Consider the following 24,538-nt stretch of genomic DNA (forward strand, 5'->3'; position numbering starts at 1 on the left):
GGGATTTCCCAGGCAAGAAGACTGGAGTGGGTTGCTGTTTCCTTCTCCCGGGGATATCTTCCTGACCCAGGGATTGAACCTGTGTCTCCTGCATTGGCAGGGGCCTGCCTGGGCACTCCTGGGCACAGGGCAAAGCGTGACTGACCCAGGTGGGAGCACGCCCAGGGTGGTAACAGGGTCATACCTTGAGCTTCATCATCATTCCAAGATATTCACCCAATGTCCACCCTGAAGTGGCCCACACTGCCGGACAAAGGCCGGGGCCTCTCAGCTGGGGCCATGTGAGCCTGTGGGGAGAGGCCCCGGATGGTGGGGCCCTGGTGGGCGAGCCTATCAGAAGGTTCGGCCACCAGCACTGGCTGCACCTCCTCAGCTGTGGAATTTTTCTTTCACCCTCCTGGCCCTGGTGTGCGATGTGGAGGGTGCACTGGGGGCCCAAGACACTGGCCCAGGCTGGACACCCAGGGCCAGACTGTCAACACTGCCCTGCAGTCATTGCAGGGTGGGGTTGGCAGAAGAGCAAGGAGGCACTCTTGTAGAAAGAGGAACCGGGCAGGCTGAGGAGGAGAAGCGGGCCCCTGGGTCACGAGGCCCCAGCAGGGCCGGAAAGGACTCTCCACCCCCAACAGCATGGGACAAGGGGTATTCAAAGCTGGAGGACAGACCCAAGTAACATAGGGACTGCTTCGTTTCCGCCTCAGTTTCCCCTCTGCATGCAACTGGGCACCTCACTCCCAAGGGTGTGTGCTGGAGCAGGGATCCTGTAATGCCTGGGGGACAGAAGGTGAGGCCTTGAGGGTGACAGGCGGTCCTGCCTGAGCCGGTGGGGGGCGGGGCCCGGAGGCCCGCGCTGGGGGGATCCCCGCCCGCCGGGTTTCCTCCGGGGTCAGCCTGGCTCCTTATCAGGCGCGGCCAGGCAGCCAGGCCCTTATCTGCACTGGCCCAGCATCCTCCAGCCGCTGCGCCAGGGGTGAGAGGGAGGAAACCGGGCCGCCAGGGGCGGGGAGAGGGTGGGCGGCCTGGAGCTGCTCACTTTCCCTGGAGGGACCTGCCCTGTTGCCGCCACTGCTTCTGCCGCGGTGGCCCTTGGGAGCCAAGGAAGAGGGGCGGCCCGATGCCACAGCCCGGACGGGGCGGCCGACTAACTACCAGGGCCACGGAGCACAGAGGCTGGAGCAGGGTGCTGGTGTCTCGCCTGAACCTGGAACCGCATCCTAGCCCTGAAGGACAGAGTCAGGGCCATCTGCAGGCAGCTGCAGCAGCGCTGGGGTAAGAGTGGAGTGGGCCTGAAAACGGGGGATCCCAGACCCCCCTGCGGTCATTCATTCTTTCCTGCCTTCATGCATCTGGTGGGCCCACTAAGAGGCCGAGCAGCTTCCCCAGGGTCTAGCTAGGGAAGACAGGGCAGAGGGGCTAGCAATCCCTGACGTTGCCGGGACATGCCGGGCTGCGAGGCCAGCAGTGAGCAGGGCTGTGGAGGCAGGGTGCGAAGGGGTGGTTACTGCTTGTGGGTAGGGTGGGTGGGAGGATGCCAGAGCCAGAGAGAGGACTTGTGCATGACTGTGTGCCGGGGAGTAGGGTTAGCATCCAGAGTCATAGTGTCAGCAGTGGAGTCATGGGGTTTGTAAGGGGGAGATTTGGGGGGAGGGGGTCACTGGAGGGATTATGGAGGACTTTCAGGGTCTGACACGGAGACAATGAGAAGAGCCTCAGGGTTATAGCCCAGGGCCCCATGGTCAGCCCGGGGGCAGTGGTAAGTGAAGGTCAGTCAGCCATGGAGAGTTTGCAAGGTCCATAGTGTCAATGAAGGGTCTTGGATCTGAGGGTTATGGGGGCATCCTGTGGTCAAAGGGTCTGTCATGGGTTCCCTGCCTTGCCCCTCCCTCCAGGCTCCAGGCCAGAGATGGTTCTGGAAGAAGGGAAATTTGCTCAGCGGCTCCACAACTAAGGCCTCATGGGTCACAGACAGCTCAGAAGCATCACTGCTGAGCTCAGTGCTGCCGTGCGCCTCAGTGGGCACCCCCTGTCCTTGTGTTGGACCCCCTCCCATGTCCTGGGAGTTTCTGGGCCCACTTCCCATCTGCCTTCGCCCGTTGGACTGCCACCCCACCCCCACCCCAGTCTCCCTCCAGGTGAAGGCTTGCTATGTTGGGCTAAGGGTAGGGGGTGGCATCTGCCTCCTCCCTCCCCACTGGCTTCATTCCTCCTACAGGTGAGCACCCCCTCGGGGTCCATGTGCCCGCCCGAGGCCCAGGCGGAGGTGGGCCCCACCATGACTGAGAAGGCCAAGATGGTGTGTGCTCCCAGCCCGGTGCCTGCCCTGCCCCCAAAGCCTGCCTCGCCTGGGCCCCCAAAGGTGGAGGAGGTGGGCCATGGAGGCTCCGCCTCGCCACCCAGGCTGCCCCCTGGCGTACCAGTGATCAGCCTGGGCCACACCAGGCCCCCAGGGGCAGCTGTGGCCACCACAGAACTCAGCACCCTCCGTCCCCCACTGCTGCAACTCTCTACCCTGGGAACCGCCCCACCCCCCCTGGCCCTGCATTACCACCCTCACCCGTTCCTCAACAGGTCAGTGGGGGACCCGGGCCTGGGGGGAATCCAGGGGCAGGGTCCTTACCCACAAGGCATTAGTGACCCACGACCCCTTACAGCCTCTACATTGGGCCAGCAGGACCTTTCAGCATCTTCCCTAGCAGCCGGCTAAAGCGGAGACCAAGCCACTGTGAGCTGGAGCTGGCTGAGGGTGAGTATGGGTTTATGTCCACCCAACTGTCTCTCCAGGGGCCCACGTCCGCCCTATAACCTTCCACTGGGAAAAGTGATGCCCCTGCACACAAACACACACAGGGGCTCAGTCCTCAGGTTACACTCACGTAGCAAAACCACAGACCCATGGCCAGTTCTACCCAACCCCCGTCACCCAACAAGCCACAAGGATTCACGGCGAACAGCACAGCATGGGGGCTCTGCTCACATGCACAGCCACACAAGAGACAGCCACAGGACCACAACCACACAGGAAGCAGACACACAACCACAGCCACTGAGGTCCGTGGCCACACCACCACAGCCACATGGCAGTGATCACACACCACAGCCATGTGGATATGCAGGAGTTCACATGACCGCCTGAGAAAGGACAGGACCAGTCATGATGAAAGAAACTCTCAGACTCACGAGCACACCCAGCCGCACAGAGGGACCACACAGAATGGGAATCACGAGGACAGCTCCCCAGCCACATTCCCGAGGGAACCCCAGCCGTTGACATAAAGGAGTGGACAGAGGTACAGGAGGCTTCGGTTATCTGCAACTTGGGCCTGTGATAGTCCTTGTCTAGGCAGTTTGGGGGCTTTCCTCCTAGCTCAGTGGGTAAAGAATCTGCCTGCAATGCAGGAAACCTAGGGTTGATCCCTCTGTCGGGAAGATCCCCTGGAGAAGGAAATGGCGATCCACTCCAGTATTCTTGCCTAAAGAATCCTATGGACGCAGGACCCTGGCGGGCTACAGTTCATGGGGTCACAAGAGTCGGACACGACTGAGCACCTAAACCACCACCACCAGGCAGCTTGGGAGTGGGGTGCGGGGGTTGCTAACTGAGCTACACGTGGATTCTACACGTGAACCCGTTGGATGGAGAAAGCCTCAGTCCACTGCCAGTGCTGAAGTCCCCCGAGAGGTGTTGGGAGTCTCAAGTAAGGGTAGATGGGGGTGCCTGCCTCTCTTGGGCCATGACGCCAATCCTGCCACTCCTATCCTCAGGGCATCAGCCCCAGAAGGTGGCCCGGCGCGTGTTCACCAACAGTCGGGAGCGCTGGCGGCAGCAGAACGTGAACGGCGCTTTCGCTGAGCTCAGGAAGCTGCTGCCAACGCACCCGCCCGACCGGAAGCTGAGCAAGAACGAGGTGCTCCGCCTGGCCATGAAATACATTGGCTTCCTGGTGCGGCTGCTGCGCGACCAGGCGGCGGCTCTGGCCGCAGGCTCCGCCCCTCCCGGGCCCCGCAAGCGGCCGGCGCACCGAGGCCTGGACGATGGCGGCGCCCGTCGCGGGTCGTGTCGCAGGGCCGAGGTAGTGGTGCACCCCCAGCCCGCGCCTTCCGGCGGCCCCGACAACAGCCGCGGCGGGACGGGCCGACCCATCAAGACAGAACAAGCGGCTGTGAGCCCAGAGGTGCGATGACCTCCACGGTGTTGCCTCTGAGCTGAAGGGCACTGGAAAGTCAGCCCAGGGCCATCTAGGAAGGGGCGGACGACGCGCTCGCAGGGCCTGATCTGCACCGAACTCCCCCGAAGAAGGACCAGTGAGGAGTCCCCTACAGGGGAAAGGGCCCCGCGGTCCCCCAGGGCGACCGTCGCCCCCAGGGGCTTGAAGACCCTTTTATCGCCCACGGCTCGCTGGAAGTGGCCTTGTCCGCGTACCCCTTACGTGGGGTGAGGTCCGGGAACCAACACTTGAGAGCGGCCATTGGACCCAAAGGGGGCCTAATTTTTCCGAGCTGGGGTCACCGAGGGAGTTAAGCAGGGGCCTGAGAACACGCTCCTTTCTCACTGGCGCCCTCTCCCGGAGACTGAGAGATCCGCACTCCTCGACGGTGGCGGTGGCCAGCCTGGCTCGAGGCTGTGAGGCGGGGAATCCACGCGGCCACCCCATCCCACCGATCCCGAACCTGTCCCGCACGACTGCGTTAGCGAAGGCTCGGGCGCTCTTGCTTTTGTTTTTCTTTATTTCTTTATTTCACATACACATTAGCCATTCAATGGAGAAGCCGGAGAGAGTCAGGCAAAGATGGTATAACAGAAGCGCAGTGACGGGGGCGGGGTGGGGTGGGGCGGGGCGGGGCGGAGAGGGAACGTACGGGCTGGCTGCCTACTTGCATTCCGCTAGGACACTGAAAACCCAGAAAACAAAACAGACAGTAAACTACCCTTGTTTCTTATGTATCTCAGTGCAGAGACGGGGGTGGAGGGCAGAGAGAGGAGGAGACCAGGCTGAAGGAAGAGGAGCGGAGGGACGGGGACGCTAAGGGGGAAGCACACCAAATCCATTAGTACTATATATAGAGATACTCGTATATACTGCGTTTCTTAGCCTAAGAAGAAACTTGTTTGACGGGACGGGCGGCCTTTGCGGTCCGCGATGCTGGTGCTGGTCGGGCGCACGGATCTCCCGGGCCGAAGCGGGACTGGCCCAGGCTGGCTGGCGGGGGGACGGGGGGGGGGGCGCCCCAAGGGTGGGTGGGGGGAGCAGAGGCGGGGCTGGGGTGCCCCTTGGGCTCTCGATTGGGGGACGAAAATTCTCGTGACTTTATTGCTCCTTTATTTTCTCTCGTGTGTGGGGGAGGGTCCGTTCAGCACGGTCGGGGTGGGGAGGTGGTGGGTCGTCTGAGCCACCCGGCCCCTCTGGGACCCAGAGCGCGGCGTCCGCTCCGCCAGCACGGGGGTGAGAACAAGGCACTAGGTCGGCCGGCCAGCGCGGGGGCGGGTGTGTAAGGCAGTCGACGGGGGTTGGTTGCAGGGTGGGTAGGATGGGGCTGTGTGCGGGGCCGTGTGCGTGCGTGCGTGCGTGCGCGGGCCTGGGCGAATCGACCTGTCAGCTTGGCTGGTCCTATCCTGGAGCGTCGAGCCTTCCCCGTGCTCCCCGGAGGGTGACGGTGGTGGGGGGCGGGGGTGGGAGAAGTGATGTCGAGTCGCGGGCGCCGGGGAAGGGGGAGGGTGGGGTGGGGAAGAAACTACCAACTTGCCGAGCGCGCTCCTGATAATGCTGGTGAGGGTCAAGTTGGCGTCTGGCTCAAAGAAGGACGCTTTGGGGACCTCTGAGGGAGGGAGGGGACCTTTGTTCGTTGGCATTGACCTCTGCGGGGGAGGGGCTGGGGACCCGCCGCCGCGCCCCCGGGCCCGGACCGTGGATCGGGCGAGGAGGGGGCGCTGGGCCCCAGGGAAGGGACGCCCGGGGAGACCCGCGGCCAGAGCAGCCCGCCGCCGGGCGCACGCCGCTGTCCCGTTCCGTTAAACTCAACAAAGAAGGGATATGCGTGTTCCTAACAAGTGCAGGATATTTAATTGATTCATAAACTTATGTATAATAGTTTGTGGGTTTTTTAAAACGTACTTTATAATGTAAGAAGCACCAGGGTTTTTATGTTGAATTATCTTTAAAATAATTTTCTCTCGTCCTTTTCCTTTTTGATCTTGTGTTTTTAATGTCGAGGTTTTTTTTAATTTTAATTCTAAAATGTGAACGTTTCCTTCAGCCCTCCCACCGAAACCGAGAACGAACGACGAAGCAAATAAAAACCCCAGATCATCCTCGTCAACGCAGGAAAACGACTTAAAAAAAAAAAAAACTGAAAACGAACGAAAAAAAAAAAAAGGAAAAAACACTCAGCTTTCGTTATCCCCGCGCAGGGCGGGGCAGGCCCGGTTCTTTTAGCGTCCCCAGAGCCGCGAGGACATTACAACAAAAATAGAATTTTTTTTCTTAATCTCTTAACATACAAAGATAGGAAAACTCTCTGATGCATTGCACTTGGTTCAATGAAAAAAAAAAAACAAGTTCATTTCCCCCATATATATTTTTGTGGGTTTTTTTTTTTCTCTTCTAACACGTCCCCACATCTCCTGTCGCCCTCGTCTGCCCCTCACAACGACACTTAGGAAAGGAGCGGCCCCCCACCCCCGTGCCCACCCGGGCAGCCCTACAGGGCGCGCTCCCGCCCCGGCCCAGCTGGCCTGCAGCTTCCGACCTCGCCTGGGCGGGCGCCCCGCAGACCCCCTGCCCCCGAGGGCCCACCGCGCCCGCTGCCCCGATTGTCTTCGAGGGAAGGGGCGCGCGCGGCCGGGCAGGGGGACGGGGTCCCTTCTGCTCCCCTCTCAGCTCTGACCCTGTTTAGCCAACCAAACTGAAAAATCATTGCACTTTGACCGCGCGTCACGCCCGGCCCACCCGGCCCCCCACCACCCCCCGCCCTACTCCCCACGACCCCCAGGCTCCCGCGGGTTCCCCCGTCCCCTGCTTCTCAGACCCGGTCCTTCCCGAGGGCTGCACGCGGATGGGGGAGGGGCTTCACTCGACTTCCAACAAAAGCCACCCCTGGGGCCAGCCACCTCCTTGATTCCAGCTGGGGAGGAGGCGACCGCTCGCTGGCCCCTTTGGCCCCAGGTGAGGGCCCTCCGCTCCTCCCCAGCTTCCTCCCTCCCCTCCTTCCCTCCCTTCGCTTGGGGCCACAGCCTCACAAACTAGATTCACAATAAATAAAGCCCAAAACCCACCCCTATGTGGTGCAATGTTGGGTTGCTTGACTTTCAGAGGATCCTGACCTGTGCTTTGTGTTTTCATACAGTTACGGAGAGAGAAAGAGAGAGGCACAAGGACTCCAGAAAGGGGCGCAGGAGGGAGATGCAGGGAGGAGGGAGTAAGGCACAGAAAGACAAGCCAGCGGGGCCAAGCCACACCCTGGAGGGGGCTGGGCGTGCTCTTGCTCCCATCCCTCCCGGGGGGCTTCTGAAGACCCTCTGGACATGCCCCCAACCATCCCTTGGAGGAGGGGGGGGGGCTGCGGTGGGGAGGAGGAGGGAAGAGCTACTTCTTGCGGTGTGTTATCAAATTGTTCCCAAGTTGCTCAAATGGAGGGGTTCCCAATTGCAACAGCAAAGACCGAAACAATGAATGCCCCACCCCTAAATAAAGAGTAAAGACATTACAGCTGAAATCCAGAGAGAAGTGGCCATGGGGGTGGTGTGGTGGGGAAAGGGGGGTAGGGCAGAGAAAGCTCCAAAACACTTTTTGAAAAAGGACGACACCCAACACCCTCCAAAGGAACTGAAAGTCGGCGAGCAGGACGCCTACCTAGCGCAGGTGGAGGTTTAGCCGACGGCAGCGGCGGCTGCCGCCTCACTCGCTCGACTCCGGGGTCCCCTTTCTGCTCCACTCTCTGGCCCCGCCGCGGCAGGGCTGTCTGCGGGAGGGGCAGGGGCGGGGACCGATGGGGCCGAGCACGGGCACCCGCATGCGGGGCTGGGGTGTGGGCGCCACCTTCGGGCCCGGCTCCCCTCACTCGTGGCCAGCCAGGACAGCGACCTTCCTGGCCTGCCTTGGGAGAGAGGGGAGAGGGTACCTGTCCCGGGCTGGGAGGGGCCGTCTGGGAGAGCATTCCGATTTTTCTCCTATGGACTGTACAGACGGGTTTGGGGCCTGGGGAACTGGCCCTGCAGCTCGGGGTCGGGTGGCAAAACACCCTCCTTTCTGGAAGCATGAAACTAGCTCCAGGAGATGCCCCCTTCTGAGCCAAGGTGGAGGCGGGGGGCACTTCTAGCCCAAGGGAGGGGCAGTGGGATCTCAAGGCTACCCTGCCTTACCCAGTCCAGGCCAAGAAGCCGGAGGCAAAGGCGTGGCAGGGAGGGGGGGGGAGGGAAGGAGGGAGGGGGCGGGAGGGGGTGGAGTCTGCAGGGGAGAGCCCTGGGGATCTGCACCCCATCATCTTTACAAGCTGGTCCTCTGAGCTCCCAAGTGAAGCTCTGGCTGGAGTCAAGGGTGGGGTTCCCCTGGGAAGGGTGAGGGCAGGGGACAGGCCCCTTCAGAATTGTGCTGGTTGCTTTGTTTGGGGATTTTGCTCCTTCCCCAGAAGGCCGGGACGGGATGTGGGGGGAGGAAGGCAGTTCTGCATCCTTTCTTTCTGTCCTCTATTTGACAGAGTCCGTCTTGCATGTTTCTTTCTGCTTGGCTGCTGGCGCACAGCTCCACCGAGACCTCTTCCGAGGCTCTCTGAGAACTGAGCTGCTTCTGGGGGCCTGCAGGGGTCCCCGGGCTGGAGGAGAGAAGGGCTGAGTGGCTGACGACGTCTAATTTTTGCTTTTCGGTGGGGCTGGGCTGGGCTGGGGGATTTTTTTTTTTCCACGTCTCAAAATTTCTTCTCCCCCCGTTTGAGGAACCTCTTCTTTTCATTTTGTCATTTCTTTTGTCGATCTTATCAGAGGAACCAGGACTGAAATAGGACAAATAAAAAAAGAGGTGATATTGAGATGAGCAGGGGTTCGTGCCTTCTTGCCCCTACCTGGTCCTGGGACTCCAGGTTGGTTCCTAAAGCCCCAGGGGGCTTCCAGCTCCAGTCAAGTCAAGGACACCAACACCTCCCGCAAGGGTCCCTCCTATGGGAATCCTATTCCCCCAAGAGACCTGCCTCCAGTGCTAGAGTCCAGCTGGCCTTCCCGTGGGCACAGTGCCCAGCGGGTGGGACCCCCATGGCTGGCGCTGGCACGGGCACAGACCTGGGATCTGGCCATGTTTCCAATTGTTAGGTTTTTGTGTGGGTCTTGGAGCAGGGGGGAGGATGCCAGGCTATAGCGTTTGTCCCCAGAGGGTTTTGGGGAGTGGGGTGGGGCAAGCCCAGCTTCTTGCTGAGTTTTCTTTCTGTCTCTTTGGATTAAAAGCAGAAATTCCCATCTGTATACCTCAGCTAAGGTCCCACAGGCTGAAAGGCTGGGGACGAGTGGGTACCACATGACTTTTGTCCCTCACAGTACCAGGCCCAGGGGAAGGGATCAGTAGCCCAGTGGGCACCACGCCCTGGGGAACAACCTGAGGCTCCTCCAGTGGGCAGCTGCTTCCCTCAGGATGCCAGCAGGGGGCGCCGCCTTCCCACAAACACCCTGGCAGCCACTAAGCACAAAACACACCCAGGGTGGACCCCCAGGACTGGGCTGCCTGGCAGTACCCTGCACAAAAGGTTCTGGCCCCACCTCATGGCCAGAAGGATGGGGCGGTGGGGGGCGGGGCTCCTCTACGGTCTACAGTGCCTGGTGGTACTCCTGGGGTAAAATTGAAGGAGTCCTTGAAAATGCATCCTGGGGTCTCTCCCAGGCACTGGGTCACACACTCAGGTCAGCAGAGGCCAAGCAGAGCTAACTACAGAGCACGCACAGGTACAGACGCATTCTATCCCCACTCCAACCCTGCACAGAAGCCAGGTGAAGGGAGGGCGGCTGTCCTGCCCAAGGCCACACAGCCCACACGGCCAAGCAGGGACTCAATGCAGGGGGCAGCTTCGAGGCCATGCTCCTCACTGCTGCATATGGCGCGTTCCCAGGGAGGCAGGATCTATGGTGACCAGGACACTCACACCTTGCCAAGGCGGCAGCCAAGGCCGCCACATTGGGGTGAGGGCCTAGGGCGGCTAGCTCAGCCAAATTTTCAAAAGAAGCTGAAAGTCCAGACAATTTCATGCGAAATTTTCCAATATTTAAAAGACGTGTTTTAGTCACACAGATTATGCCTCCTGGTCAGGCTCTGGTTTGGAACTGCAGGCCCTTGTCCACTGTGAGATGGAGACTTCGAGTTTTAGAGTTAGAAAGGGCCCTGATTCTATGAGCGAATGGATGTTTACTAGACATGTTGTGGTAGTCATTTCCTGAGGTATGTGAGTCAAATCGCACAATTATGTTGTGCACCTTAAACTTATACAAGACTATCTGTCAATTATATCCCAGTATAACTGGAAGAAAGAAGAAAGAAAGGGCCTCAGAGATCATCTAGAACTTTCTGGGATGATGGAAATATTCTCTAGTTGTGCTGTTCAATGCAGTAGCCACCAGCAAACACATGGCTTCTAAGCACTTGAAATGTGTCTAGTGTGTCCGAGGGTCTCAATTATTCTCTAGTTATTTAAACAGCCATATGCGGCCAGTGGCTACCACACTAGACGGTGCAGATGGGGGAGGACTTGGCCATGTGGGGGTTTGGGGTTGCCACGGTGACTGGGGGCACTGCTAGCATTTACTGGGCAGGTGAAGACACCACGCTTCCTGCCATGTGTCAACACGCACAGGGGAGACCCACCTTCCTGTGGGGGAGACCCTGGAACCCCTACCCAGAATCCAACCCCATCAACTGATTTTAGGCCAGATGGAGGCACAGGGGGGCCTGGTAAGGTGTGGGCAGAAGCCAGGGCTGAGGCCTTCCCAGAGTGGCTAGGGGAGGGCGGCTGCAGCAACAGGCTTCCAGCCCGAGGAAGAGGGGAGCTTCCTGGGCGAGCCCCTGGTCCCTGCAGGCTCAGGTGTTGAGTGTTCCCTGGGACACCAAGGAGGGGGCTACACTGGCACCCTTACACCACCTCCCTGGCTGTAAGCCCACCCCTCCCCACTTCCTGAGTGGGGAGAGGCTGGGACGACGGGGCAGGGAGGGCCTGTTTGGCCCCTCTGCCCATGGCAGGCCAGACCAAGGCTCCAGGCTGTCCCCTGCGGGGGTCTCCTGAGCTGCATGGTGGCAGTGGGGGGTGGGGGGCAACCACCAGTGCTCAGGTTGAGGGGCCCCCTCAGTGGAGGAAAACTCCAGTTCCAGTTCCAGGCCTAAAGCTAGGGACAAAAACGACTCCAGAGGGACTCCCTGGTGCCGCCCCGTGGGTCCCGGGAACGGGAGGTCTGCTGCCAAGCCCGGGGTGGCTTTTTCTGCTCACCCCTCCCTGTTTCCTGAGCCAGGTCCAAAATTGATTAAAACTAAGTAAAAAGCGCTGCCCAGGGAATGACAAAATTGCTAAAATTCTCTTTTCTTCCCTCATTCTATTGTTCTCTCTCCATCTGGTGCTCCAGAGATCGGCTAAAGTCACTGGTTACTGTGGAAACCACCCCCCACTGTACCCCCTGCACCCGCTGCAGCAGCCTGCCTGCCCCCAGGCCTGAGGGCTCCCTGATCAGCTTGTCCGACTCCTCTGGCCCCCCAACCCCCATCCCCAGACACACCTGCCTGCTCAGGGCCCTGGGCCCCAAGGCTCCTTGTAGGAACCAGGGGAAGAAAAAACGTTTCCCAAACTTGCCTCAGATTCTGAGTTGGCCCCACTATCCAACCAAAGTGAGCAGAGAAAGTGAAGCAGGGAGAACATGTGGAGGCGGAAATGGGGTGAACGGGGAGGGAGGGCTCGTGGCAGTGGCCCCCGAGAGTGAGCAAGCACGAACATACTATACAGTCAGAGCTGCAGGGCGGGCAGCAGGAGGAGGCAGGGTGGGCAGGCGGGCACGCTGGAGCCCTGCCGCCTGGTGCCAGCCCCAAGCCAGGAGGGGAGGCCCGCCTGCTGTCCCTTCCTCTGGCACCCCCTCCTGCCCTCTACCAGCAGGGCTCTCGCAGCCTCCCTGGCACAGAGCGGAGGGGGCTGGCTCCAGCCCCTGCTCGAAGCCATTGTTTTTCTTCTCAACACCCCCAAGTTCAAGTTCATCTGGGTGTTACATCATGTCTGGTTGCTCCTGGAAACCAGACGGGTCAGACGTGACTCTGGGGAAAGGGGGTGGGAAGCTGGAGGGGGCTGAAGTTCTCCTCCCCTCCCCTCCTTGCCACTAGGGAGCTCTGAAGTTTGAAGTCTGACAAAGTTTTTGGCTTTTTTTTTTTAGGGAGGGAAAGGAAAAGGGAAAAAAACAAAACCTTAAACCACACACACAAAACTTCCATCCACCAACTTTCTTTGGACCTGGGCCTCAGAGCAAAGAGAGAGTGGGAGCTGAAAGAGGTGGCCCGGGGGCTAAGGAAGCCTCCAAGGCCCTGGGCTCACAGGGCGGTGTTTTTGTCGAATGTGCAAAAGAAAAAGATCTTTGCCTGTTCTCCCTCCACTCCCCAGAAGCCCACACTGTAAATGCTGCCTGGGCCCTGCTCCTGGGGCTGGTCCTGCCTGTGCCCTGAGGGCCCTGGGTTCTACAGGTGGGCGCCAGCCTCCTAGGGACAGGAAGACGGCAGAAGGCCTGCATGCACCAGGGTGCAAAGATGCCTGTGCAAAGCCGGGTCCAGGGGCCTCCAGCAGCGGGGCTGGGGGTATATTTCCTTGTGAGAACCAAGGGCAGATGGGAGCAGGACTGGCGGCTCCAACACCCTGGCCACCCCTCTGATAGGATTCACAGGACGTGGGGGAGGTACCTCTAGGACAGCTTTGGGCCCTGCCTCACCCCCAGTGCCAGAGTCTCTGGGCACGTGGCCCACCCAAATCCAAGGAGAGGGGAGGGCCGGGGCAAGCACATGCCCCAGAGCAGCAGGAAAGCAACCAGGCAGACCTTGTCCTGATGGAGCCTCCCACTTCCACCTTTGCATCCACCAGGCCTGGCCCAGGGCGCTTCCAGCCTTGGGTCCTTGGCTGCCTTCCCCAGGGCCAGGGCTGTCAGAGCTAATTATCCAATTAGCTGATTAGCCAGGGGGCCTGGGCGCTGCCTGGGGAGGCAGGCTCAGCTGGGCGCGCAAAAACCTGAGCCCTCCAGCCCTGCCCTGGCCTCTTCTCCCGACTGCCCCGAGGACCCTGGCCTCCTCCAGAACACCGGAAGGCCCCCACCCCTGCCTGTGTCCACTTAGTGGGCAGGGCCTCCTACCTGAGACTGCTGTGGGATGTTCAGAAAGTTGCCGTCCCGGGGTCCGATGCTGACAAACCGGTTGGCAGAGGAGGCGCCTGTCGTTGCGAATGCTGTGGGGAGCAGGGGAGAGAGGGAGAGACCCCGTGAGGACTGGGGGCCCACCTGGGCACTGCCCGGTGGGGCTGCTGAGAGAGGGAGAGACTGGGTTAGACCATGCTGCTGGGGCTGAGGCTGGCGGCGGGAAGGCCAGGCCGGAGGGGCTCCCTTATCCTCTCACTGACCAGGAGCTCGCGGTCCCCCGGCCCTGGCACTCCATCTGCCGCAGCCAGGGAAGCTCTTTCGTGGCCCTGGAGGCTCTAGCTGTGACCCAGTGGACCCAGTTCTGTCCCCTTCTCCCAGAGCACCTGAAGTAAGAACGCTTGCTTTCCTGCTGGGCCTCTTGGTTTTGGAGAGAAGGGAGCCTAGGAGGCTGGGAGCTCTGGGGACCGGCCCCGCCCTGCTGGGAGAAGGCCATCTCAGCCGGGCTACCCCTGCAACAGGGGCGCCTGGTTGGGTGCTGCACCTCTTACCACCCTGGGCCCAAGGCCTGGGCCCGTGGCTTGGGGAACTTGAAGCGTCCCAGTAGAGAGCTAAGCTGGGTGGGACAGGTCAGAGAGGGTCTGGGAGCTGGCTGCTGGCTCAGGCGCAGGGGAGGCAGGGCTCAGGCCTGGCAGGCATTCTCCTCCTCTGATGGATGAGCCAGCTCCTATGGTCCTGCGGTTCCCAAGGACCAAGATGGGCCCACGTGCAGAGAAGGAGGAGGCCAGAGGGCCTGGCAAAGCCCCAGGGTGTGGGCAGCAGGGGCAGTTGTTCTGAGGCCTGAGGGGGCAAACGGGCCAAACATTCTGGAGCTCTTCTGGGTTGTCTGGCTGGAGCCCTACAGGAAGGAGCCGGCCCTGTACCCTGGGAGGAAGGAAGCCCCAGAAAGGATGAGGAGTGTCACAGGCTAACTGGGAGTACCCCTCCCACCCCTCCCAGCACAGGATACACCCCAGGGACCCCGTGCTCACCAGATTCTGTCCATAAGTGGCACCCAGCCACCCTGCAGCCTGGACCCCCTCCCACCCTGCCCACCTCCAATGACCATGACTTCGTGTCTTGTGGCAAATGCAGATGAGAAGATGACATGAAGAGGATGAAGAGGGGAAAAGAACTCAAACCATGAAAAAAGAAGGTGAGGCAGAGCGCGCGAGGCCGAGAAGAGTGGTGAGATGGGCCGCCCCTTCCGCCGCCATCCCCGCGTCCTGGCCCACAGCCTGCCAGCCCCCAGAGCGCTGCCCACCCCCGCCCACAGTCCCCCAGACGGCACACCGCCCACCCTCCGCCTCTCCTGTCCTTCATGCGTCGTCGGGTCTAGCTGGGGCCTCTCAACTCAGATTTTTCTCTTCCCTTTGACAAAATTTGTCATTGGTTTAAAAAAAAAAGAGAGAGAGAGAGAAAGAGATGAAGTAAGCCAAGGTCCAGAGCCCTTCCTTGTCCTTGGAACATCCAACCTGGGAAGAAATTGAGGGAAAGGGGAGGGATGGGAGGGAGGGTAAAAAAAAAAAGAGGAACAACGAGAAACCAAATGTGAGACTGAAGGCTGGGGGGAGGGGATCAGGGGCTGGCCTGCTGCAACTTTAGAGGCCTGAGGGGCCCAGAATGAAGGTGAGGGGGCAAGGCAAAAAGGGGATGGTGGCGTCGCCTTGTGGTCACATTCAATTTTCTTGGTGTGGGGGGAGGGGCACAACGAAACAACAAAAAATCAAAAAACGAAAAAACGAAAAATGAAAAAAACAGCAGTTAGGCATGAAGATGGCATGGCTGTGCCTCCCCTCCCCCCGCCCACCCGGGCCAGCACCCCTGGCCTGGGTGCCCCCACTGTGCCCCCTCTCCCGCCCCCCGGAGGGGCCTGGGCCAGGGGCCCCAGCTGGGAGCAGTGGGCGGGCAGGGGGGCTCGTGGGGTGCTGGCTGGTGCAACTAAGGCCCCGGAGGCCAGGGTCGGGGGGCTCAGCTCTGTCCTCATCTGGGTGGGAGGCACTCTGGGTTGGGGGGCTTTGGCAGTGAGAGAAGGGGCTCTTCTTTTTGCAGTGGAGACTGTTTGGACGGGCTGGGGACGCTGGGCGTTGTGGTTTCGGTTTCATCGTCCACTTACAAGGTGACGGAGGAGTCAAGGCGGCGCCATCTGGGGCAGTGCTGGTGGATTTGGAATCAGGCATAGGAAGGGGCACAGGTCTGGCCACTGGAGGCGGCGGTGGTAGCAAAAATGACCCCGGGACTTTGCCCTGGCCGCTACCGTTGGGCTGCGAACAACATAAATAGAGTGACGCATGAAGGCACATCACACACAGACACACGCTCCCCTGCGCGGACTCGCCAGCTCGCTCCTGAGAGCCGGTAGCGCTCCCGGGGAAGACGCGGGGTGGGGCTCTCCTCCAGGGCGGGGAAGATGCAGGGTGGGGCTCTCCTCCAGGTCGCGGGCTCGGTGAGGGCGTGAGGCCTCTCTTTGGTCTCTCAGATGTTTCTCTTTTTTTTTTTTTTTTTTCCGCAGTCCTCTTTCGAAGTGGTGGGAGGGAGGAAGGGGGATGTCCGACGGGTGGTTTGTTATTTCTTAGGGAACAGGTTTTAGGTTCCAAAACTTGCCATTTAACTATACAAGCAGCTGCGCTCTGAACTGTCACGGTCTGAAGACGTTCTCCTATGGCAGCAAAGATGCACCAGCTTACTCCCTGTGCGCCCCCAAAACACATACATGCCTCCCCTGGGTGCGCTCCTGGGGCAGGATCAGCTGACCCAACGAAGGACCACGGGCCCACCAGCGTGTGCCCCGTGTCATGGCCTCGGGGGGAAGCCAGGGCATGTGCCTGAGGACAGTGGGTGCTAGCCCACTACAGAGCAGCCCAAGAGGACGTCCCATTGCTGGCAGCCCCAGTTCCCCCCGAAGCTGGGACCAGCTACCAGAGCCACGAATTGTCCATTACTCCCTCTTGTGCCTTAAACTTGAGTTTCCTCCTCCAGGCCCCACGTGTGGCCTTGTGTTCATCAGCCTCTGGGGTTCAGGGCATGCCGGCCCCACAGAGAGGAGCAGAGGTCCCTGGCTCCCGGCCGACACAGCTTCCCTGGACCTTGTACACCCTGCTGCTCCAGGCAGTGCTCTCTATGACCACCTGCAGCCTGGGCTCACAGGGGCCAGGCCAGAACTCTTCCTCCTAAACTGGCCTCTCTCCTGTGGCTCAACCTTTGTCCTCCCAGCACCCCCAGGTTTAAGACCATGGGAGGGTCATAAGCTCTTCCTCCTGCTAGCAAACCCTGCAGAATCCAGCCTGACTCTGTCTCCAGCTCTGTCGTCCTTCGATCCTGACTGATTTCACCTGGACCATGAACCTGAGACTCCAAGGGGCCTCCCCTCTGCAGAGAGTGCTCTTCAGCTTGGCACCTGTCACTGAACCAGGCACCTCACTCAGGCTGTCCAATCCTCCAACCACCTCTAAGGCACTGGCTCTTGTTTCTGCCTGCCCCCCAGGGGTACTGACAGTGTCTGGAGACATTCTGGTTGATACAACTTGAGTGTGTGGAGGCTGAGGATGCTGCTTGACACCCACCCTATAACACAGAGGGCCACCCCCAGGACCAAGGCCCAGTGGTCCACAGGCTAATGGTGCCGAATCCTTAGGAGAAGGGAAGCGCCACTCTCCCCCGTTCGCAACAGAGGAAACTGAGGCTCCTCATGGTTAAGTGTTCTAGCCACGCTGCAATGGGAAAGGCCTGAAGTTCATGGCCATGTCTGTCTGATTCCATGGACCCACAGACTTATCAACCCTCTTCCCAAATCCAAAGGAGTTCAGACACCCCAGTGCCCCAAAACCTTCCATAGCTACGATGACATCTGATGTAAAACGCTGTCTCCCCGGTCAGGCTGTTGGTTCCAAGCAAGAGCATGCCGTCAGCTCTGCAGGGTGATGCCGACACAGAAGTGGCAACTGCCTTCCCTCATTTCCACAGCCTATTTGGTTCCTATCTTGCTCTTCCATCAGGACAGGAAGTAGAATGGTCCCAACCAATCACAGCCTTACTCCTCTCCAGGCTGTCCTGAGCCTGGACTCCGGGGGCGGCCTGGACACAGCAGCTTTCTGGGCAGCCACTGCTCCCGCAGGGTGGCCTCTGCTTCCTCAAGAGCCTGTCTCCCCCGCAGGAGGATCTGAATCACTAATCTCATCTGATAAAACAAATCCTAGCCCGATACGGCCAGACATGGAAAGCTGCCGATTTACAACATTCAGATTCTAGAAGCAAGTCCCAACCAGGCTAGGCTGTCTCCGCTCTGGTTGGGGTACGAGTTGAAGTTTTAAAAATCTCAAGATCTTGGGACTTTGTGGTGCCTTAAGACCTTGTGGGTTAAGAGCTTAGAAGTAAACTAGAAGCTGGGATAGCACCTCCCTTTCATCTGACAGATGATGATGTGGGCCTGGCCACTCTGCAACTGGAGAGCAAGGCTGAGCTGGAACCAGGCTTTCTGCCTCTCAGAGCCATAGCCTCCCATCAGTCCCTGGATCTTCTCTATCGTGCTCACTTGGCGGTCTCTTCTCTATGCCAGAAATACAGCTGCCTGGGCACCCTCTTTCTGCCCTTTGCGTGTCTTCTAATCAGCAGTTCCCAACCTTTTTGGCACCAGGGATTGGATTCGTGGGAGACAATTTGTCCATGGACCAGGGGGAGAAGGGAATGGTTTCTGGATGATTCAAGTGCATTACATTTATTGTGCACTTTATTTCTAACCTAATGCCACTGCTGATCTGATAGGAGGTACTGGTTCATAGCCCAGAGGTTGGGGACCCCTGCCCCAAGTGGATCTCCACTTGGCCTTGGTCTTTACTGACCTGATTTTCTCAGTCAGGGACTTACACTGGGGTCTAAGAGGTACCTGGGAACCATTCTGCACACTGTAAAATTTTGTATGCATGTAATTTTCTGCAAAGATGGTTCATAACTTCAGATTCTCAGGAGGTTATAGTTTACTCCTCTAGTCTCTACATCAGTGGTTCTTGAAGTGGGTCCCCTGACCAGAAGCAGCAGCATCACCTGGGAACTCGAGGAGAAATGCAGATTCTACACCCCACACCAGAGCTGCTGAGTCGAACTTAGATGAGGCCCAGCCACCTGTGTGCCACCTTCAAGTCACTCTCACACACGCCAAGACTAAGAACTGCTACTCTGGAGTGGCTGCGGTGCAAGCACAGTCCAGTACCCGCCCCCCCCCCCCGCCCCCCGCCACCAGGTCAGCTGCAGAGCCCAGGGCCTCTGGCTCCTCCTCCACACCACAGTGCTATCCCTAGTCTCCTCTCAGAAACCAGGCCCCAAGGAGCAGGCTCACTGCAGACTTCCACCCCACACCCAACTCTCGGGCACAACAGGCCACCGAGGAAATCTATAGAGACTGCTCTCCAGCCAAACTAGACTTTCTCTTTAACCAGAGGGACAGTTTGCTCCCCTGTCAATAAATAGCTTTTTGTCTACTCAGAGCAAGCACCTGCCTTGAGAAGAGAACTTTCGAGGCCAAGGAGCCCTTGATCTTTTCTTTGTCTGCCATGCCACGTGGCTTGCAGGATCTTAGTTCCTTGACCAGGGACTGAACCCAGGCCCTTGGCCATGAAAGCGCAGAGTCATAGCCACTGGACGGCCATGGCCTTCCTGAGCCCTTGATCTTGAGTGCTCAAGTCAAGGGGCTGTCAGGATGCCCAGGGATGGACTGACCCACACCCTTGAGGGTCCTGTGGGTCAGCTTTGGTTCTCTGGGCTAAGTCGGTTCCCCAGGTGGGTCACATTTCAATTGAAACCCCAGCTGCCCCCATAGTTGAGAAGCAGGAACAGTAAGATTCCTAGTCCCTCTGATCCAGATTCCAGAACCCAGGACCCCTGGGGCTGGGATACAGGCTGCCAGCTCCTGTAGACTCCGCTGGCATCTCTGAAGGAAGCACGGGAGCTATTGTGAATTGTGTCCACTTTTCCCTCAATGCCCCTACAAGTGGACAGAGCTTGTCCAGAGAGGTGGGCAAAACTCTGCATGTGCCAAGGAGCTGCAGAGTCAGCAAAAGAAACCCTCGCAGGGCAGAGGGGGAAAAAAAGATGAGAAAAGCGGAAAAGTGGAGAAGAGCAGGAGGGAGGGAAGAAGACTGCTCCCTGCCCTGGACAGCAAGAACAAGGGGGCCAAGCCGCAGCCCTGCCCCACATCGAGACGCCAGCACTACGCAAGCACCCTGTGGCAGCATCAGGCTGAGCAGCTGAGGGCCGCGGCCCCTCTCCTGGGGCGGCTTCTGGCACAGGGTTCCGGATGCCTTTCCCTGCCAGGGCACTTTGAGTGTCTGCCACACCTGACCTCTCATGGTGCAGTTCCAGGCTGGACCAACTGGAGAAAAGCAACTGGGCCTTCTTATAGCACAGTATACTGCTGGAGTTCCAGAACATTCCCAGAGGTCTAGAGATCACCATGCCCCAACCTGGAACGGTCTCCCAGGAACTACACAAGGAGAACTGTCCCACTGACTGGTCACGGTTGGCTCACTGCTGTCGGGGATAGTTCTCTGCTCAGTGGATCTGTGTCTCTGCTCTAGGGCTTGCTGATGGAGAAAGGCAGTAGGCCTCAGAGCTCCATGGGGAGCCATCTCTCTCCCAGGCTGAGGAGCAGAAAGACTTTATTCCAGAACCGTGACTGACCTGAGAGCCCCTCATTAAGAGGCCCGCCAACAGGAGTCTCGTGACACAGCCTGTGGAAGGAAGTCTGCCCTCTCCCAAGGGCTTCTCACTAGGGACGAGGAAGGTGCCCCCGAGCACACTGAATCTGGAGACAGTCACAACCAACACAGCTGGACAGAGGGCGCTGTTGCTGGCATCAAGTGAGTGGGGGCCAGGCATGCTGCTCAGCGCCCCAGAGCGCACCAGACATTCCCACAGCACAGAGAATGAACAGTCCCAGGTGTCAGCAGTGGGAATCCTTGGTCGAGAACCTATCGAATCCTTGCATCCCTGAGGTTTAAGAGGGGGGTCAGGAGCTGAGGGGTCTGGGCCCGGATTGGACAGATCACTGGTCCACTCCTGCTACGGGGAAAGACCAGAGGAGGGTAAAGGGCCCAAGCAAGGCGGGCCCAGACACTGCCCCGTCCTCTCCAGACCGGGACGAAGAGGCCCCGGGCGGGCACGTGGAGCCCTGCCCCCGGGCCCAGAAGACTGAGGTGTTCGGTAGTCCCAGCTCTTGGCTGCTCCAGCCCCAGGTGGGCTCCCGGCTTTGGGGCCCTCTCCCCGTGAGCCCTGAGACAGACAGACAGACGCAAAGATGAGCTGGAGGGGGGCTTGTGGGGTCCTCTGGACTCACCTGTCCGGTGGCCTGGCCCGAGCCATCCGAGCACACAAACTGCACAAACTCCTTCAGCGAGTCCTGCCCGTGGTGGTGGTGGTAGCGGATGGTCGGGTGCGTGAAGTACGGGCTCGACTGCTGGATGATGGATGTGGAGGGGAAGTGCAGCGCTGACGCCGTGGCCCGGGGGCTCCCTGCGTGCATGCGGCAGGAAGGAAAGGGCAGCGTCAGGGCCAAGAAGGCCGTGGAGAGGGACATTGAAGACGAGGAGCCCTGCAGGTCAGAGCCCTTTGGGTCCAGAGAACGGGGCAGGAGCAGGGCAGGGACCAGGGTGGGGAGAGTGAGGCGCTGACTGCTAGTGTGAAAGTGTGTAAGATGGCGCCAAAAACACTCAGCAAAATCAAAGTAAATAATATTTGAATGCAACATTTTAAAAAGTTGAATTGGCAAAACTAGGGATGGCCCAGAGACCAGCTGCTTCTCTATAAAGCTTGATTGGAATCAGGGCCAGAGTTAGGGTGAGGTGAGAAGTGTGTGCATGCTCAGTCGCTCAGCTGTGTCTGAATCTCTGCAACCCCATGGACTGTAACCCACCAGGCTCCTCTGTCCATGGGATTCTCCAGGCAAGAATACTGGACTGGGTTGCCAAGTCCTCCTCCTCAGGATCTTCCCAACCCAGGGACTGAACCCACATCTCTTACATCCTGCATTGGCAGGTGGGTTCTTTACCGCTAGCGCCACCTGGGAAGCCCCGTGAGATGAGGCAGGGTCATGCAATTACAAGGTCAGTCCTTTTATTTAAAGTACTGATATTCGCTCATTGTGTATTTTTTGCAATTGTTTTAATTTTTAGAACATTGCGTTTAATATTATTTATAAATTTTGGTGACTCAAATTTCAGGTGCTCCCTGACATTCTGCGTCAAGGTCAGTGCCTCACACACCCCTCCCTGGCGCAGGGCCTGGGCGGGAGCTTCGGGGAGCAGGCAGACCATTCGGTGGGGCTCCGGACAAACACCTGGCCCCGTGCCAGCGTGAGAGGGGCCTCCACGGAGCACACACACGTCCTGCATGAGGCTGGGTGTGCACCTCGCTGCGGCTCCCCAGGTCACATTCTTCTGTGCTCAGGCCCCACGGCTCATACACACTGCTTCGGACGCACGGCTCCCACCCCGGAGCAGGCCCCAGTTCTTCCCCAGCCAAGTCCTCCCTATCCTGTCTGTTTCCAATCAGCTCGCTCTTGCTCTCGGTTTCATTAGGGGCCTAAAGAAACTTGGCTTCTCTCTGGAGTTCATAAAAGCTGAGTTGAGCAGGGGCCTGCTGCCCTCCCCTGCCTGTGCAGAGGGCCTGGGCTCCCCACCCCCACCCCGCGGCCACCACGCCCTGCCCCTCTGCTGGCTCCCAGCCAGGAGGCCCTGAGGAGGAAGCCAGGAGGGTAACCCTCCGTGTTCTCCGTGTCCTATGCAAGAGCCTGGGAGGTGGTGGGCAGACACAGGGCAGTGTTCAGAAAAAGTCCAGGCCTCTCTTGAGAGGGAAGAGGCTCCCACAGTTCCCCACCTGGTTCCATCCCCTGCAGAACCTGGCGGCACCCTCCCCTCAAGCTCTCTCTCTGCCAGAGTGGAGCAGAGAGTCCCCCCCGGCAGGCTGCCGGGCGGCTCCTTTCCTTTCCCCTTGGCCTAGTCCTTCACTTCTGGAAAAGAGCAGGGAGGCCTTGAGCAGGGAGCTTGGGCCCTTGTGAGGGTCCCTCAGAATAACCTGGGCTGGTGCCAGGGAAAACAGGCCCTGGGCACTTTGGGGCGCTGAGAGAGAGGAACTGGAAGGAGGGCAGATGCAGAAGCCTGTGCTCTCCCATCCACAGCTGGCGGGAGGCAAGGAGAGCTGGGAGGAGTGGGCCCAAGGCCTCAGGATAGGCCTGTGCCACACAGCACACACGTGCGCACACGTCATGCACGCGCGCACAGCACACATGTGCACACGTCCGCGCAAACACACGAACACACGTACATCGAATGAGTGCACACTGCACCCTTGCACGAACATAAGCAAACACACATCCTCACACGCACACACGGCGCACAAGCAGGTGTGCACCCCGGCACATGGGGTGTGAGAGGCAAGTGGGAGAGTGTAGGGGAACACGGTGAGAAGGCCCAAGGGCCAGGCTGCTGCTGCGGAGGGAGGGCCCGCCCCACGCCCACCCACTGCCATGCCACGGCCCGTTCAGAGAGCTGGGGCTGTCACTCAGGGTTGCCTGGCCAGCTACCCCTCAGGCAGGGCTCCTGTGCCACCCCCGCTGCCCCCCTCCGGGCCCTCCGTTTCTCACCTGGTCTGACTCCAGCAAGCACAGGCAGCGGGTGGTGAGTGAAAGCCATGCGCGGGGAGCTGCCCTGAGAGGAGAGGGCACTGCAGAAGTCCAGCTTTCCTGACTTCTTTAGGGAAGCCGGGCCTGAGGGGAGGAATCAGCAACACGGGGCAGGTTTAGCTGGGCCAGGGAGGGAGCGGGGGAGGCAGGAAGCCAGCAACTCACTCCTTCTCTCCTCAGCCCCCTCCTGGCTGCCCCCTTTCCTTCAGGGCTCCTCAGCCTCCTCTGCCTGATTGAGGCCCTGTTTCTCAGGCCCTGCCTGCAGACCACCCGCTGCTGACAGGTGAGGGAAATCAGCCCCTTCAGTGTGCTGGGCAGGGCGTGAGCAAACGGGGCCATCCTGCCCCCCAACAAACAGATTAGAGCTCCAGGGTGCACAGAATCAAAGCACAGAGGCAGGGCCAGAGGGCAGGGAAGGTGTGCAGGAGGAGCCCTGGGGAGCAGCTTCAGAGTCAGGGGCCAGGAACTTCCCTGGGGCTCCAGTAGCTAAGACTCTGTGCTTCCACTGGGGAAACTCAGATCTTAGCCAAAGGAAAAAGAGAAGAGTGAGGAGGCGCCTGAGGAGGGGCAGGCTGGGGTCTACTCCATGGGGTCCTGGGCTACAGGTCCCGTTCTGCCAGGAAGAAGCCAGGGCTCCTTACGGGAAGGGAAAGCACACCCATGGGCCCTTCGGACCACGGTGGAGAAACAAAATCCGACGAGGGAGCAGGGAGGAGGCTGGAGGGCCTGGGTGGAAGCTGAGGGTGAGGGAGCCAGGAAAGGATGCCCTTGGTCAGGCACCCAGAGGTCGGACTGTCAGGGGGGTCATTCCTGGGCTTTGCTCTACTCCCAGGACCAGAGAAGGAGGTGGCATTTGGCAAGAGACAGGGATACAGAGAGCGCCCCATTTGAGCTCGTCTCTAAGAGCCTGAGGATGCCAACCAAGCTCATGTCTGCGCCCAGTGGGCTCAACTCCCAACATGCTAAGACAAAGCAGGGCCCCCAGGCCAGGGCCCCCAGGGGAACCAGTCTCCTGTCCTGGGAGGATAAGGTGCAGTCAGGGCAGATCTCCAGAGCTGCCATCTTCAGAACAAGAATCGAATCAGTTTGGGTGGGGTGTGTGTACTGGGGGCGGGATGGGGGTGCTGCAGAAGAGAGAAATAAGAGCTGTCTTAACCACAGAGGGGAGAGGCGGGGGAAGGGCACACTCCTAGTTGCCAGCAGAGGTGTTATCTGGCAGCAGCTGTGTGCCACCTGATAGCTGGCACGATGCGGGGGGTGGGAGCGCCCCCACCAGCTGCGCACAGCTGTCCCCCTGGCCGCACAGCACCTCCCCAGCTGTTCCCAGTCCTGCAGCTGGGCTGCCTAATTGGCGATTTGTCCCAGAACAGGGAAACAACGCAGTGTTGCTGGGAGGAGGGGGTGAGTATGGAAGAAAAGAGGGGAAAAGCGAGGGAGCCGGGGGCGCCACAGGAGGACGTGGGGCCATGCGTGGAGGGACTGCTGGCAGGAGCGGA

The 24,538-nt window shown here is 59.6% G+C and overlaps 2 protein-coding genes across 9 annotated transcripts in view; one reads left to right on the top strand and one right to left on the bottom strand.

The window, feature by feature from the left end:
* Positions 392 to 6,345, top strand: LYL1 (LYL1, basic helix-loop-helix family member). Of its 2 annotated transcripts, XM_018051250.1 has the most exons (4): positions 392 to 1,269; positions 2,213 to 2,568; positions 2,652 to 2,743; positions 3,763 to 6,345. In XM_018051250.1, exons 2-4 carry the CDS (start codon positions 2,234 to 2,236, stop codon positions 4,179 to 4,181), a joined length of 846 nt encoding a protein of 281 aa, XP_017906739.1. In that variant the 5' UTR covers positions 392 to 1,269; positions 2,213 to 2,233; the 3' UTR covers positions 4,182 to 6,345. The 2 variants fall into 2 exon arrangements, with proteins under 2 accessions (XP_017906739.1, XP_017906738.1); XM_018051249.1 differs by lacking the exon at positions 392 to 1,269 and having other exon boundaries at positions 1,629 to 2,568.
* The window catches only part of NFIX (nuclear factor I X), a 98,176-nt gene continuing 78,345 nt past the window's right edge, over positions 4,708 to 24,538 (bottom strand). For 3 of the 7 annotated variants that reach the window (XM_018051241.1, XM_018051243.1, XM_018051248.1), the window contains exons 7-11: positions 23,004 to 23,126; positions 20,700 to 20,875; positions 15,489 to 15,636; positions 13,334 to 13,425; positions 4,708 to 8,982 (exon numbers count right to left, since the gene is read on the bottom strand). In XM_018051241.1, coding sequence (XP_017906730.1) covers positions 8,968 to 8,982; positions 13,334 to 13,425; positions 15,489 to 15,636; positions 20,700 to 20,875; positions 23,004 to 23,126 — 554 coding nt within the window. In that variant the 3' untranslated portion in view covers positions 4,708 to 8,967. The remainder of the gene's footprint in view (positions 8,983 to 13,333; positions 13,426 to 15,488; positions 15,637 to 20,699; positions 20,876 to 23,003; positions 23,127 to 24,538) is intronic. The other 4 variants (XM_018051245.1, XM_018051246.1, XM_018051244.1 and 1 more) reach the window with 3 other exon arrangements.

The sequence above is a fragment of the Capra hircus genome, chromosome 7 (assembly GCF_001704415.2).
Source record: "Capra hircus breed San Clemente chromosome 7, ASM170441v1, whole genome shotgun sequence".
NCBI classification, from domain to species: Eukaryota; Metazoa; Chordata; class Mammalia; order Artiodactyla; family Bovidae; genus Capra; species Capra hircus.